At 41.9% G+C, this 16,684-nt stretch overlaps 1 protein-coding gene and 1 non-coding gene across 2 annotated transcripts; both read left to right on the forward strand.

Moving 5' to 3' along the window:
* Positions 1 to 5,558: 5,558 nt before the first annotated feature.
* LOC120272925 lies at positions 5,559 to 5,665 on the forward strand. The gene has a single exon (XR_005540457.1). It is a non-coding gene; the product is annotated as a small nucleolar RNA R71 (small nucleolar RNA).
* A 5,877-nt stretch (positions 5,666 to 11,542) lies between these two features.
* LOC120271635 lies at positions 11,543 to 15,300 on the forward strand. Its single transcript, XM_039278309.1, has 6 exons — positions 11,543 to 12,016; positions 12,411 to 12,526; positions 12,592 to 12,796; positions 12,884 to 13,017; positions 13,392 to 13,512; positions 15,178 to 15,300. Exons 1-6 carry the CDS (start codon positions 11,543 to 11,545, stop codon positions 15,298 to 15,300), a joined length of 1,173 nt encoding a protein of 390 aa, XP_039134243.1.
* The last annotated feature ends 1,384 nt before the right edge of the window (positions 15,301 to 16,684 follow it).

Below are 16,684 nucleotides of genomic sequence, written 5' to 3' on the forward strand. Positions count from 1 at the left end.
TAGAACAACCCCAATTTCTCGGCGATTGAACCCTAATCCCATACGAACATAGATAGGAATTTCTTCCAAATCTACATTCCTACGATTGCATTAAGTACAAGGAAATCTCGCTTAGGAATAAACCTACTCTTCTTCGGATTAAACCTACATGGAGGGCTACCAAACACCCAATTTCTCGGCGTGATGATACAAGTATCCCCTTCTAATCCATTCATGACCTAATACATGCGAGCAAGTCACATCTACATGCATCATTCATAAAAAGAGCTACGGATTTCTCCTTGGTGTAACACTTAGCATGAAAAACAATGGATTAGATCTCAAAACATACCCAAGCATAGAATTAACAAGTAATCATCCAAAATACATGATAAAAACCCCCAAGGTTCACCAACACCCGGTGGCCTTTGGGGGTCTAGTGTGTCATCATCTCATAACAAAGCATACAATCAAGCAAAACATGAAACAAAGACATAGTATGACACTCCCTAGATGAAATGGTGAAGGATGAGGCGAGAATATGCCAAATGACGCTTTCCCCGCCAAAGGAATGCCGAATGACGCTTCCTCTAGCCGCGGTTCTCCTTCCTTCAAGTCGTGATCGATCTCCCCTTTGAATGATGTTGCCTTCTTGCCTTGAGAGCCTTGGACCTTGGGCTTGAATGATCTTCTAGCTTTCTTGCCCTTCTTCTCCTCCCCAAGGTCGCCCAAAAATCTCCCCAAAATGATCTCCCCAAAAGTCGGCCAGCAAAAAGTCCTTTAATCAGCCCTAAAAGTGAGTATATATACCCCCTGAGGCATACGGGCCGTATAGGGATCGTATGGGGGTCATATAGCACTCAGAAACCCTAGATTCGCGTTCCATACGGGTGCATACGGCCTCCATACGGCCCCCGTATACTCGGGTAGTATGGAAATCGGACGTAACACCAAATCAATCCGTCTGCATAGCAGATACGGCCCCCATACTCGGGTAGTATGGGGGTAGTATGAAATTCCCTTTTTCTTCTCTTTTTGCCAAAATGATATCTTCTTGTTCTCCATGGCTTCCATATGCCCCTACAAAAGCAAATAATAGACGATTAAGCGTAAACGGGCATCAAACCTCACAAAATACATGCAAAGTGCGTACGATATATATATGAAAACACCTACATTTAGACACTTATCAAAGAAATGTTCATACAATCAATTTATTGAAAGCATAATAAAGAAGTTCAATGAAGCGAATACATTCTAGGGTTCACAATCACCCAAGTACCCACTAGGGGTTTAGCTCTCCATGGAGCTAAGTACAATCAAAGAAATCAAATGTAAAAGCAATAAATCCATAAAGAAACCCCCTCGATGGTCGTGTAGATGGTCTTCTGGAAAGTCCTCTACTCGTCGTCCAAGGATTCCTTCGTCCTGTATAGGATACGCCTCGATCGAAGCTCCCCTACCAACCTTCTACCCAATGGAATCACGATGTCATTACCGTAGAACCTCTCCAAAACTTTGGCCAGTACCCCTCGAAACCCTAGCCGAAGCCCTCTCGCAAGTTGGGGAAAAGATGGAGAAAAGAATACCAAAATCGGGGATGAATCGGCTTTAAATAGGGCTGGAATCGGGCAACTCCACGGGCGTGGATGATACACGCGCCCGTGCGAAATTTCCACACGGGCGTGGATAATTTCCACACGCCCGTGTGGATTCTTTGTTTCTCTGGTTTCTCGGCCGGCTGTGAACAGTGCTGCTACAGTACTTGCTAAAGTGTTGCTACAGCGCTATGTCTTCGCGTTTGAACTTTAGCAAGATCTCCTCCAAAATCAGTGCATTATGATCCACATTGGCCTATTTCCTTCATACTCGGCTTCACAGCCCTACCTGCGTAAAAGTAACATAAAAACACACATATTAATGTAAAAACCTGAGAAAATTAATGCTCAACATAAGGAATGAACGCTTCATATTCATATCGCACAAGCACTTATCAACACCCCTGGCTCGTACTGACCTTGACCACATAGTACTCTGTAAGCTCTCTGCGGGGTCAAAGTTCCAGGATAATCAGTAAGCAACTGTACATACTCCTCTGTATCCGTGAATGGCTCCTCGTACAAGCTAAGTAGTATGGAAAACTGTGTAATGCTCAAGCTATGATGGCGTCCAAATACTCTGAACTGAATGGAGTCCAAACTGTCGAAGCTTGAATACTCTCTATAGCACTCGAACGAGGATAGCACCTCTAGTGCAAACTCTCGGATGGCTGGCTCTCTAATCATCAGCAACTGCCACCAACCACCTTCTGAAACTAGATCCTCGATCTCATCGGCAAACTCATCTCCCTGTTGAAGCTCCCGCAGTATAATCGTGTCCAAAAATCGAGTCTGTCTGAAACGGAGTCTCGACAAACGCTCATAACAGACCTGATGTTCGGGAATCGCAAATCGCATACCCTCGGGCTCAGGGGATGACTCACGTGGCCTCTTATCAGCTTGCTTCTTTGACCTAGGTGCCATGATCTGCAAAATTTAAACGAAATTGATCAAACAAGTTGATAAAACAATGCTGCAGAAATCCACACGGTCATGTTGAATTTCCGCACGCCCGTGTGGATCCACGGGGCGTGAGAACCGCACGGCCACACATCAACAATCCAAAAATACAGCTTAATAATACTTCTAACTTCGTTCTAAACATAAATCATTCCAATTGAAGAAACGAAGCATTATTAACAAGATTAATCAATAGAAACTATGAATTAACGAAGAAGATGATGAAAAGGGATTTACCAACTAGGAGGAGTGAGAAAATGAAAAGCCGGCCGGAAAACTTCGCTAAAATCCTACCAAACTGACGCTATGGACTCGGAGAGTACTGTTAGAGTGTTTTCAAGTGAAAAGGAGTCGTAAAGAGGGAGATGAATCATCCTCTTTTAAACAGAACTCATGACTTTTGGCGTTCTGTGCATCCACACTGGCGTGCAGAAATTACACACGCCCGTGCGCCAGACCCACAAGGGCAGATGCACGCCCATGTGGCTTACCTGGACATCCGAGAAAAATATCAAGTCTTACACACGCCCGTGCAGAAATTCCCCACGGGCGTGGACATTTACATGCTCAACTCACAGGGGCAGCCGCACGCCCCTGTGTTTTCTCGGGATAGGGAGAACACCCTTCAGAGATTCTCACGGGCATGCGGAAATTACCCACGCCCAAGTGTGGTTCACAAGGTCGCCCCAGTGCCTTCTCTGGCTTAGCTCGCAATGCAGCTCCACGGGCGTGCAGAAATTCCACACGCCGTGTGATTTCTCTGGATGACTTAGAAAAATCTACAGGCTCTGCAAAAAATTTCTAAACATGTTTACACACTCAGAGCCTGCTCTATTATGCAAATTTTACCAGTGAAAAATATGAAATAGAGCTCAAATGACCATACTTCGCCAATTCCACTTGAAAACACACAATGACTTTAAAAACCCACAATAAAATCGTAGCACAAGCATCATAAAAATCAAGACACCAACACTTAACAATTTATTCATGCAAACAACCTAACTAAAAATAAGAAAATAGTAAACACTTGGGTTACCTTCCAAGAAGCGCTTGTTTTACGTCACTAAGCTTGACGTACCTTGTCTTACCTCACGGGGGTTCATAGATGAAGGTTACCCTCTTACCCATGGCTTGAAAGCATGATGTGCAGAGTCTCTTGAGGGTAGAGGGTGTATTATCGGGTTTGGGACCGCCTAGCAATGGTTCATCCAGCTTCTTTCGTTCACGGACATCTCCAACAGCCTTGGAGTGTTTCCGGTGGCGTCTCCTAGCCCTCTTCATTTTCTGGAGAACCTTCTTAAAGATCCCCGGGGTAGATGGTAGTTCTTCCGTCGATCCAAGCATCATTACTTCTTCATTGCCCTCCTCTTGGTCGAGCAAACCTTCATATGGATCCGGATTGAACATTTCCTGCATGTATTCATCAATAATCTCATCGGTAGTGTCTAGAAAGTACAAAGTGTCATCGAAGACAAGAGAATGCCGCATGGCTTCAGCAAGGTGGTATGTGAGTTTGTCATCTCCAACTCTCAATGTGAGCTCTCCGCCGTCCATGTCAATCAATGCTTTGGAAGTCCGCAAGAACGGTCTCCGAAGTATCAAGGGTACATCCGCATCCTCATCGACATCTAGCACTACAAAGTCAACCGAAAAAATGTACTTATCCAGCTTGACAAGCATGTCTTCAATGATGCCTCTCCGATGTCGCATTGTTTGGTCCGCTAGTTGCAAAGTCATCCGAGTAGGCCTAGGCTCGCCCAAGCCTAGCTTTTGAAAGAAGGTGTATGGCATGACGTTGATACTTGCCCCTGAGTCCGCCAATGCCATTTCTTCACCTAGATTTCCAATATTACACAGAATGATGAAGCTTCCCGGGTCTTTTTTCTTGTTCGGCATTTTCTTTTGCAATACCGCTGAGCATGAAGCATCTAAAATCACTGAAGCACTTTCCTCCAACTTCCTCTTGTTAGTCAACAAGTCTTTCAAGAACTTCGCATACTTAGGCATTTGGGCCAATGCCTCAACAAAAGGAATATTAATGTGGAGTTGCTTGAACAAACTCAGGAACTTCTTGTATTGTTCATCCCCTTGGTCATTTTTCAATCTAGAGGGATAAGGGATTCTTGGCTTGAAAGGTGGGGGTACCACCTCTTTCTCTTTGCTTGTTCCCTCTTCAACCTCTATAGCCTCGGGTGCGTGTTCTTTTGGCTTCTTACTCGGAAGCCTACCTTCAACCTCACGACCACTTCTCAAAGTGATCGCCTTCACATGCTCTCTAGGGTTAGTCTCTATATTGCTTGGCAAGCTTCCATGTGGCCTTTCAGAGAGAGACTTCGCAATTTGTCCCACTTGATTTTCAAGATTATGCAATGAGGCGGTGTGGTTGCGAAGTGTAGACTCGACTGATTCAAACCTTGTATTTGCAGATTGTATAAATCTAGTCAAGTGCTTCTCTAGGTCACTCATTCGGGTTTCCAAACCTGAGACTCTGTTTTCCACCTGAGGGCTTGTTGTTGTTGTCGGAAACCCGGTGGCCCCATGGCCTTTTATGGACCTTGATTACTCCATGAGAAATTAGGATGATTCTTCCAACCCGGATTGTAGGTATTGCTATATGGGTTTCCTTGAGGTCTCATGCCATTACCTACAAAATCAACATTCTCCACCGAAGAAACATCACCAATAGAGATCGGGCAATCGGAGGGAGCATGTCCTCCACCACACCCGGTGCAATTAGTCACGGCCGCCACTCTATTTGAAGTTAGAAGATCTAACTTCTTACTCAAATTTTCCACTTGGGCCGCCAATGAAGTTACCGCATCTATCTCATGGAGACCGGCCACCTTTTTCTTCTCCCTAGCATTCCATTGGTAGCTATTTAACCCCATTTCTTCAATCAACAGACGGGCCTCATCGGGGGTCTTGATACCTAAGGTACCTCCTGCTGCCGCATCCAAGAGTTGCCATGTACTCAGGTTCAAACCATTGTAAAAGGTTTGAACAATCATCCACTCCAGGAATCTGTGTTGCGGGCAGTTTCTCAGGAGCTCCTTGAACCATTCCCATGTCTCGAATAGAGACTCCAATTCCAACTGAATAAAGGATGAGATCTCATTCCTAAGCTTTGCTCATTTTCCGGGACGGAAATAACGAGCTAGAAAAGCTTCCACCATCCCCTCCCATGTGGTAATTAACACTCTAGGTAAAGAGTGTAGCCACTGCTTCGTTCTCCCCTTTAGGGAAATGAGAAGGCTCTCAATTTGATGGCATCATCCGTCACCCCATTTATCTTCAGCATATCACACACCTCGAGAAAGCTCTCTATATGACTGTTTGGATCCTCATCGGCCAAACCATTGAATTGTGTGGATTGCTGCAACATGTGGATGAATGCCGGCTTCAACTCAAAGTTCTGAGCTGTAATCGGGAGACGCACAATACTTGATTATGTCCCCAACACTGAAGGTCTGGTATAATCTGATAATGTTCATTGTTGCTCATTCTGTTCTGCCATGTTTTCACATTCTTCTACTTCCAAATCAGCTGGATTAGACTGTTCTTGTACAGGCTCTTTCTCTTTTCTTCTAAGTGTACGTTCAAGCTCAGGATCTCCTTCAATCAATGTTGAGAGATTCCCTCCGGTCATAACCTGGAGCCAAAAAGAAGGAAAAAGAAATCAGAACGATGATAGAATAAGAAGACAGGAAATAGAATGTATGGTGAAATAGCTAAGACAACAAAGTGCAAAGTATCTCTAAACACTTATTCCCTTGCAACGGTGCCAAAAACTTGGCAAGATCCCCTTGCGTATATCCCGCAAGTGCACGGATTTGTCGAAGTAATAATCCCTGATGCACGGGTATCGAATCAACAAGGAATAGGGAATAAAAATACTCAATTCGATTCTTAGCTATGTGGAAGATCAATGATGATAAGTGTGACAATGATTTAATTCTCAACAATAAAAACAACAAGTAAGAGAGCAAAAGTAAAGAAGGGGGAAGGCAATCGATAAAGATGGTGTACCCGGATAATGCTCCACCTAGGATAATTGTTTCAAGTGCAAGAACCGTCTATTATGCTTCCTAATCAATGCAATGGTGAGTCGTGGAAATCCTTAATTACATAGTCCCAAATCTAAGGTCAACTATGCCTAACTCTATACATGTCCCGAATGAGAGATTAGATAACCTCTCAACCTCGCACTCGCATAGAGTTGCAATGAACTCTAGGGATTCCAAGTGATAAATCTCTTCCTAATTATAGACCTAACCCTTTGGTCCAGGTGCAAGGTCCCTAACCACGATTAAGCCCTAGATACTAAGATCACCTCAACGCTTCACTCTGTTGTACACGCAACTAAGCCCCAGCGGAAGTTCCTCCCTTAGACCATTCACTCTATTATGGCCGCAAAGAACTCGAGGAACGGAGGTAGAATCTATCACGTCGTAGGGGAAAGGGGATGCTCCTGTACCTCTCGACTCACCCTCTCAACCTTCTCTAACCTAACTTTGTCTAACACTCATGGTGTGTCACTCACTCACAAGGTTACCAATGAGAACTCTCAACCCTAGTATCACTCTAGGGGAAATGTTCATACAATCAAGCATTCAAGGTTGGAACTCACAATAAACATCAATTAATTGAAAGCATAATAAAAAGATTCAATCAAATGAATACATCCTAGGGTTCACAAATACCCAAGTACCGACTAGGGGTTTAGCTCTCCATGGAAAGTCCTCGATAGTCATGTCGATGGTCTTGTGGAAAGTCCTCTACTCGTCATCCAAGGATTCCCTCATCCGGTATAAGATATGCCTCGACGGAAGCTTCCCTACCAACCTTCTTCCTAAGGAATGACGATGTCTGAGCCATAGAACCTCTCCAAAACCTTGGCCAATACCCCTCAAAACCCTAGCCGAAGCCCTCTCTCAAGTTGGGGAAAAGATGGAGGAAAGAATACTAAAATCGGGGCTGATTCGGCTTTAAATAGGGTTGGAATTGGGCGACTACACGGGCGTGGATAATTTCCACACGCCCGTGTGGATTTTCTGAACTTCTGTTTTCTCGGGCGGCTGTGAACAGCGCTGCTTCAGTACTTGCTACCGTGTTGCTACAGTGCTCTGCTACAATATCCGGCCTGAATAGCTTCCCGAAGCCATACTTTCATCCGAGTAACGCAAACGGGCACACGTTCACGTCATGGATCACTTGCTTCTTCAATGATAGGCAAGTTGGTGGAGCTCTTGTTCTATGTGCATAAGTCGGAATGCTCGAGTGTAACTGCCTTTGTGCCCCTCCAAATGGATGTGCCAAACTCAAATACGAGGAGGTTGGCACACACTCTAGCATCTCACATCCGACCTATGTGTTCGCGTTTGAACCTTAGCAAGATTTCCTCCAAAATCGGTGCATTGTGATCCACATTGGCTTCTTTCCTTCATACTCGGCCTCACAACCCTACCTGTATAAAAGTAACATAAAAACACATATATTAGTGTAAAAACCAGAGAAAAGTAATGCTCAACATAAGGAATGAACGCTTCGCATTCATACCACACAAGCACTTATCACTTAGAATTACATTTACGAAGAAATCCATAATTCTATTATGAGTTGTATGCGTAGATGTGACCTTCTCATGTATACTAGATCTAGGAGAGATTGAAAGGAGATTCTTGTGCCGACACACCGAGAGATCGGTGTTAGTGCCCTCCAATGCTAGGTTTAAGCTGAAGGATAGTAGGTTTACTCCTATTAGAGATTTCCTTGAACTCAATGTAATCGTAAGTGGGTTAATCCGGAAGAGATTCCAATTAACACTCGTATGGGATTAGGGGTTAACAGCCGAGAAATTGGGATTAACCTATTTATGAGATCTCTAGGTCTTAAATGCCGTCAATACACTTTAAACCATTCAAGTTTTGGACTTAATGATAGCCCTAGGAGGATTCCATATCCGAACACCATCTTCTCTTGCTTGACAATCCCCTGTTTATTTATTTATGTGTTTTAGTTACCCGACCATAGGATTAGCTAAGGTTAGTTTATTTTGTTTTATTTGTTCTTCTTACTAAGGATTGTAGGCTAGATAATAGATGAAGAGTGAGTAATAATACTTCCTTGGGCCCATGGAATATGACTCCTGTGTCACTCATAGGGTATTACATGGAGATCCCATACACTTGCGGGGAAGCAATCAGTTACTGTTCTCAGTGCGTAGGAAATCGAAGTTTGGAAATCCACACGCCCATGTGGAATTTCAACAGGGGTGTGTGGATACCCAATTTCAGCCCTTTAAATACCACTTTGAGTGTTTGATTTGGAGATCTTAATCCTATCTTTTGCCTAACTTCTATGGAGAGCGTGGCTAGGGTTTGGAGTGGTTTTTGCTTGGATTTTGGAGCATTCCTATGGCATTTGACATCGATTTACTTTGGAGGAGAGTTACTGAGGGAGCTTCCAATGGCTTAGATTCAGCTGGGTGTGTCCTAGGCTTGATGAAGGAGTCTTTGGAGAAGACAAGGGGGATCTTGAAGACCATCGACACAGATGACAAGGCAGTTATCTCTATAGATTGCTTGCACTTACTTTTGATTTTATCTTTGACTTTGTATTGCTCCAGGAGAGCTACACCCTTAGTGGGTGCTTGGACTTGTGAACCCTATGATGATTTTGTTTCATTGACTTCTATTATGCTTCGTTTATTGATGTTTTAATTGAGTTTCAATCTTGTGTGTTAATTGATTTGATTTTACTTTAGAGTGACACTGGGGTCGAGAATCTATCTAGGTAACCCTTTGAAGGGGTGACAACTTCACTTAGGCTAGACTTGGCAAGATTGAAGAGGGTTGAGAGGGTGAGTCGAGAGATAGCGGAACATCTCTTTCCCCTCTGACATTATTTATCCTAACTCCATGTTCCAAGTGTTCTTTGCGATTATAATAGAGTGAAGTGCTAAGAGACCTTTTCCACTAAGCCTTAGTTGCGTGAGTAATAGAGTGAAGTGTTGAGTTATCCTTAGTGCTAGTGATTAATTGTGGTTAGGGATCTTTTGCCCAGACCAAAGGATTAGATCTAAATTAGGGAATAGGATTTATTACTTGGAGTCCCTAGAACCTAAAGCAATCTAACACAGTGTGAGGCGTTGAGAGTATCCCATTCTACCAAGGCATAGTGTAGAGGAATAGTTACGGTCAACCATAGGTTTTGGGACGACCCATTAAACTTCAATTGGAAGGCATAATATTGGTCTTGCACTTGAAACAATAGTCCTACGGTGATCATTGTCCGAGTACCCGATTTACCACCGATTACCTCTCTTTACTCCTCTTGCTCTCTCTTTTCTCTTTTACTCTTATTTGCATTGTTATTTTGAATCAACATCACAAATTATTTTTCACTCTAGCTAAATAGCAATACTTCTTGTTTCTGAGCATCTATTCCTTATGGATTCGACTACCCACTCACTGGGGTATTTTATTACTTCGATGACTCATGCACCTGCGATATACACATACAAGTGTTATGTTTATGGCGCCGTTGCTGGGGAATATGCGTTTTGGAAGAATTTACACTTTGCTATTTAGCTATTCATTGCCTATTCTATTTCACACTTTCTCATTTTTCCATCATTTTGATTTGTTTTCTTTCTTTGATTGCAGAGAAGATGATCAACACAACCAAATTATTTTATATAATCACGGGAATGGTTAAAAACATAGAATAGAAGATGCAGTTGTTTGCAATACAATCCATTTCATGATGTTTCATGCAAGAGCAACCTATGATTAGCTATTCTGTAGAAGATCGGTTATTGATCAGATCGATGATGCTTAGGATCAGAATTGTGAACTAGTTATTATGTTGGATCAGTTTGAAAAGTCAGCATTGTCATCTATGAGCTATCATTCGGAAGGAAATTTGGAAGGGGCCCTCGCTTAATTCGATTCTTTCTATCAAGAACAAAAGTATGAAAAGTTTTTGCTGGGGGTTGCAAGTGCAACCAATGAAACTTTTGAGGCAGAAAATGTGGAAATTGTTGAAGATCATTCAGACCCACAAGCACAAGAAGGCAGTTCTGAGAACTTCCTCGAATAAGGAGAACAAATTACTACCATCCATAGAAGAGTCACCCGATTTGGAACTCAAAGTGTTGTCGAAACACTTGGAGTATGCTTTCCTAGTAGAAGGGTCAAAGCTCCCCATCATTATAGCTTTAAATCTCTCTACGGCTCAGAAAGACAAGCTTCTGAACATGTTGAAAACATATAAATCTGCTATTGCCTGGAAGATTTATGTTATAAAGGACACCAATCCCTCATTTTGCACTCATAAAATCCTAATGGAAAACAATTATAAGTCCGTAATCCAACCTTGAAGAAGATTAAACTCCGAACATGAATTAAGTTGTCAAGGCCGAGCTTATAAAATTGTTAGATACAGGAATCATTTATCCAATTTTTGATAGTGTTTGGGTAAGCCCAACTCAAATAGTTCCAAAGAAAGGAGGAATGACAGTGGTAAAAAATGAACAGAATGAGTTAATTCAAGCTAAAAAAGTTACAGGAGGTTAAATGATGCAACTTGAAAAGATCATTTTCCGTTGCCGTTCATTGATCAGATATTGTAGCGATTGGCGGGGCATAATTTTTTATTTCTTCCTTGATGGTATGTCATGATATTTTCAGATTTCTATCGCCCCAGAAGATCAAGAGAAGACAACATTTACTTGTCCCTACAGAACTTTTGCTTATATAAGAATGCCTTTCAAATTGTGCAATGCACGGGCAACATTCCAACATTGCATGACAGCTATTTTTGATGATCTTCTAGAGGTATTCATGGATGACTACTCAGTTTTTGGTGATTTCTTCTACATTTGTTGAAGAAATTTGGAGAGAGTATTGGTGAAATGCGAAGAGAAAAACCTTGTTCTTAATTGGGAAAAGTATCATTTCATGTTCCAAGAAGGCATTGTCCTTGGTCAAAAGATTTCCCAAATGGGGATGGAAATAGACAAGGTAAAGATTAAAGTCATAGATAAACTTCCTCCACCAACAAATGTGAAAGGAGTTCGTAGCTTCTTGGGGCATGCAGGTTTCTACAGGCGGTTCATCAAGGATATTTTGAAGATCACTCAATCATTGACAAAACTCATCGGAAAGGATTCTCCTTTTGATTTGGGAAATGATTGTCTGGCTGCTTTTAATTTGCTGAAAGAAAAATTTGTTCAAGAACCAATTTTGATCACACCAGATTGGAACAAACCATTCGAGCTTATAGGCAATGCTAGTGATTATGCTATTGAAGCAGTTTTAGGGCAGAGGAAGGGTAAACAGTTCCAACCTATTTATTATGCTAGCAAAACTCTCACAAGTGCTCGAGAGAATTACACTACTACTGAGAAAGATTTATTGATAGTTATATTTGCTTTTGACAAGTTCAGACCATATCTCATTCTGTCTAGGGTCATTGTATTTATAGATCACTCAGCACTTTGGTATCTCATGAACAAGGCTGACGCTAAATTAAGGTTGATCCAATGGATTTTGCTTTTGTAAAAGTTCAACATGGAGATAAAAGATAAGATGGGCACCAAAAATGTAGTTGAAGACCATTTGTCTCTGTTAGAGATTTTAGGAGGACAAGAGCCATCGAACAAAGAAATTAATGACTTCTCCCTCGAGATGCATTTACATACGGTTCAGAGTTCGGCATCAAGTGACACTCCATGGTTTGCAGATTTTGCAAACTATTTATCAAGGAAAGTCCTTAAACAAGGACTCACATTCCAACAGATGAAGAAGTTCTTCAGTGATCTAAAGAATTATTTTTAAGATGATTTATTTCTATTTCACATCTGTACAGATCATGTGGTCTAGAGATGAGTATCATGGGAAGAAGGATGGGACATCCTTGCACATTGTTATTCAGAATCAGTTGGAGGGCATTATGGTTCAAGTAAAACTGTTGAGAAAGCCTTGGTTGCTGGATTTTATTGGTTGACTTTGTTTAAAGATGCACACCAGTTTGTTCTGTGATGCAACAGTTGTCAAAGAGCAAGGAATCTTTCTCGGCGTGGTGAAATGCCTCAGAATCCAATGCGATTTTGTGAAGTGTTTGATGTGTGGGGCATTGACTTCATGGGGATGTTTCTGAAATCTAATGGTAATCGATATATTTTGGTGGCTATAAATTATGTTTCCAAATGGGTGGAGGCCCAAGCTTTACCTACTAATGATTCTAGGACCGTGGTAAAATTTTTGAAGAGGCTTTTCACCCGATTTGGAACCCCACAGATTATTATTAGTGATTGAGGAACTCATTTTTGTAACACTCAGCTTGAAAAGGTATTAAAGTGTTATGGAGTGCATCACCACCTCGCCACTCTTTACCACCCGCAGACTAGTGGTCAAGTGGAGGTCACTAACAAAGAGCTGAAGAGGATCCTAACAAAATCAGTCGAACAGGGAAAGTGGGATTTGTGGAATGCTTGGATGACACAGTTTGGGCTCACCGAATCGCATACAAGACTCTGATAGGGACAACTCCCTATAACATGGTTTATGGTAAATCGTGTCATTTGCTGGTGGAACTTGAGCACAAAGCATACTGGGCAAATAAGACAATGAATTTTGATTTGAGCAAGAAAGGGGAACAAAGAATGCTCTATCTTGAAAAATTCAATGAATGGAGATTGAAGGCATATGAGAATGCTATAATCTTCAAGGAAAGAATTCAGAAGTGGCATGACAAACATATCAAGATTCTGAAAGAGTTCAAAGTAGGTGATCAGGTTTGATTGTTTAATTCTCACTTACGATTTTTTCTAGGGAAGCTTAAATGTAGATGGTTTGGGCCATACACTATAACTCAAGTATCACCTCATGGACGTGTTGAAATCACCGATCCAGAGAAAGGTACATTTAAGGTGAACAGGAATCGACTCAAACCTTACTTTGATGGTGAGGTTAGTAGCAATGATAATGAGATCTTCTTTCTTTATGAACCCCTGTGACGTAAGTGCAGGTAAGTCAAGCTTAGTGATGTTAAACAAGCGCTTCTTGGGACGCAACTCAAGCCTTTATTGCTTTTCTAGCTCTTAGTTTAATTTTTGCATGAATAAATGTCTACTATCGGTGTTTTGAATATTATATGCTTTTGATGTGATTTGTTGTGCTTTGTTGTGATTGGCAAAGTTTTAAGGTCGTGTGAGCATTATTGCATGAGTTTCTGGTCAGTTATTCACTATATTTGCAGTCTATATATAGTGTTTTAGTATTGTACACTTGTTGAGCAATCTAGAGAAGATACACGGATGTGTGGAATTTCCACACGGACGTGTGTTTCCGTTCAGAGCTTTTCTCCTCTATCCTGAGATGACACAGGGGCATGTGAGTGCCCCTATGAGTGACCCTTTGAAGGGCACACGCCCGTGTAGAATTTCCACAGGGCGTGTGGATCTCTGTAGAGAAAATTTTCTATCTTGAGAGCGCACAGGGGCGTGTGGCTGCCCCTATGAGCCCCCCTATGAATTTCCACATGGCCATGTGGAATTTCCACAGGAGCGTGTGGAATACTTAGAAAAATATTCGGGAGAACAAAAAAGCCATAGGGGCATGTGGTTGCCCCTATGGGTTGGGCACACGGATATGGGTAATTTCCACACGCCCATCTGGATGCATAGAATGCAAAAGGCCGCAACTTTTCTTTATAATTTACTTGCGCCTTTTCATTTTTAAATGCCTCCACACTCATACAATGCTTCCACTCATCTTCCTAACCTTCTCTTCATCTATTTAAAGAGTTTTTGGGTTGTTTTCCGGCCGTACTCAAAGTTTTTGATTCTCGCTTCGTCATTAAGCTTTCCTTTCTCTTTTCTTCCCCCATTTTCTTTTCTTTTTCTTAATGTGGTGGATTTTGCTTGGATTTCATGTTTATAGTGTTGGTGAATGCTTGTATGATGTAGTTAGAGGCTTTACATGATGTATTGTGGATTCTTCTCAAGCCTCGGCTGCACTCTTGACGCAGCCCGAAGATCCACACGGCGTGTGGAATTTCCACACGACTGTGTGGATTTCTACATAATTGTTTCTTGTAATTTATTTGATAAATTTATTTTCAATTCTTGCAAGAATAACTTATATATCGAAGAAATTGGCCAGCAAACGTCCCTTGTGAGTCCTCTCCCGAGCAGCTTGAGTTTGCTATACCCAAATATCAAGCAAGGTTCGAGCGTTTGTCGAAGCTTAAGTTTGGCGAGTCGCATTTTCCAAACTTGAGTGCATTAAGGGAGATTAAGTTGGGCGATGATATGGTATAGAAGATTGATGAGCTCCTCTATGTCGGTAGTTGGTGATTTCTATTATCTATCCAAGAGACAGCTATTCGCATGTTGACATTAGAGGTGCTGGGATCATTTGAGTTTGAACAATCATACAGTAGTTTCATAAGCATTGATGTGATTTAGTTCTATGCGTTCGGTTAGTACATCAGTATAAGCGCTACACAGTTTTTAATCTGACTTGGGTTATATGACAAGGCCTATACTAACACTGAGGAGTACGAGCAGCTACTGACCAGTTATCTTATCAGCTTAACTCTGTAACGCGTATACTGCATGTTGTGTGGCCAGGGACAGTATGAGAATAGGATTTCCAAGGCGATGTGCCTTTCCCGACCAGCCTACATATATACCCACTCCATTCTCAGGCTATCCGTGAATGATCGTGGTGACGGTACAGGGTTCCTCAGCTGACAGGAGTTGCTTTATTTATATTTGATGGTACAGAGTGAGCCACTCCACCTGGGACACATTATGGCTGAGTACCTATGTCACAAGGGATAATATGCCAGAGTTAGAGTGATATTCTCTAGCCCATACATCACTAGACTCATCATGGGGATGGGTTTGCTTGACGCGATTAGAGGGGCCAAGAAGATCATCGTTCCATCTTCTCTCGGCTTGGAGACTATGAGATTTATAGGTATGGTGCGTAGATATGGGTCGAGCACCTATGTGATGATCATGCCATCACTAGAGATAGCTAAGGGTGAGGGTGACGAGACCGACGGTTCTCAGCCTGCTCCTCAGCCACAACAGGAGAAGATGGACACAGAGGCATCCCTTACAGCACGGGAGCCACCACTAGTGCATATCTTTTCTCCATCTAGAGTCCATGATCGCTCTAAGAGGGTGTTACAGACTGACTTGGTTGAGGTTCGCGCTACTCAGGTTGCGAACCATACTGAGATGATGGCACGTCTTGATACATTTCAGCAGATACTTGAGCGAGACATGACCTCACCTTTTGTTATGAGATCGAGAGCATCATCACCATCTCCAGCAGTACCAGCATCACCTGCAGCACCAGGATCACCATTGGCAATAGCAGCAGCATCAGTACCAACAGAGAACAACACCGACGCATGAGGCGTGTTTATTTTTCTGGGTCGTTATGATTTGTTATTTTACTTCAGTATTCCATTTTTTACTTGAATCACTCAGAAAGGCTTTTCCTTTTGAGTTTATCTTTTTGATTTTCAGTTGCATCAAGTTGTATTTCATTTTCATATCTTTATAGACTCAATTTTATTGTTTTGATAGAGCTTTACTAAACCCTCTTGTGTATATGTGAAGATGGTCTTGTGAGTCTGGCAATTAAGGAATAGTCATTTGCGCGGTCATGTGGTATTCCATATGGCCGCGCGTGCTCACAACCCGTTGGAACTCAACTCTCAATGAATATAGCTCCATTGAATGCAACACTAGGAGTTCAGGGGAGTATTGTTTCAATTTCCCATCTTCACACATATATTCTACTTGCTTTATCTTTATTGTGCTTGCATGGGTACATTGATTGCAACGTACATTTTATGTGTGGGTGGAGTTCACATTACACATGTTCTATACTTATGCATTTTATGGTCATGCTCGTGTAGCCAATGGTTATTCACCTTAGTTACAATGGTTGTATTCTTAAGTTTAGGAGAATTTTAAACATTGAATTCTATCATGCTTTAGTTTTACTTGAATTTTAAGGAATTTTTGCCCAATGATTTCTTGTTGCACTACTCAATCATTAAACCTTGTGGAAACTCAAGTTCAACATTTAAGGGATTGTTTTAGCATTGTTTTAGTT

This window comes from Dioscorea cayenensis, chromosome 11, assembly GCF_009730915.1.
Source record: "Dioscorea cayenensis subsp. rotundata cultivar TDr96_F1 chromosome 11, TDr96_F1_v2_PseudoChromosome.rev07_lg8_w22 25.fasta, whole genome shotgun sequence".
In the NCBI taxonomy this organism is placed as follows: Eukaryota; Viridiplantae; Streptophyta; class Magnoliopsida; order Dioscoreales; family Dioscoreaceae; genus Dioscorea; species Dioscorea cayenensis.

Excerpts from the sequence above, each read along its gene's own strand:
- LOC120271635 (XM_039278309.1), top strand. The coding sequence starts at position 11,543 with ATGGGGATGGAAATAGACAAGGTAAAGATTAAAGTCATAGATAAACTT. Across the intron at positions 12,797-12,883 it reads CTAATGATTCTAGGACCGTG|CTTGAAAAGGTATTAAAGTG; the intron begins GTAAAATTTTTG and ends TGTAACACTCAG. Across the intron at positions 13,018-13,391 it reads AAATCAGTCGAACAGGGAAA|ATGGTTTGGGCCATACACTA; the intron begins GTGGGATTTGTG and ends GCTTAAATGTAG.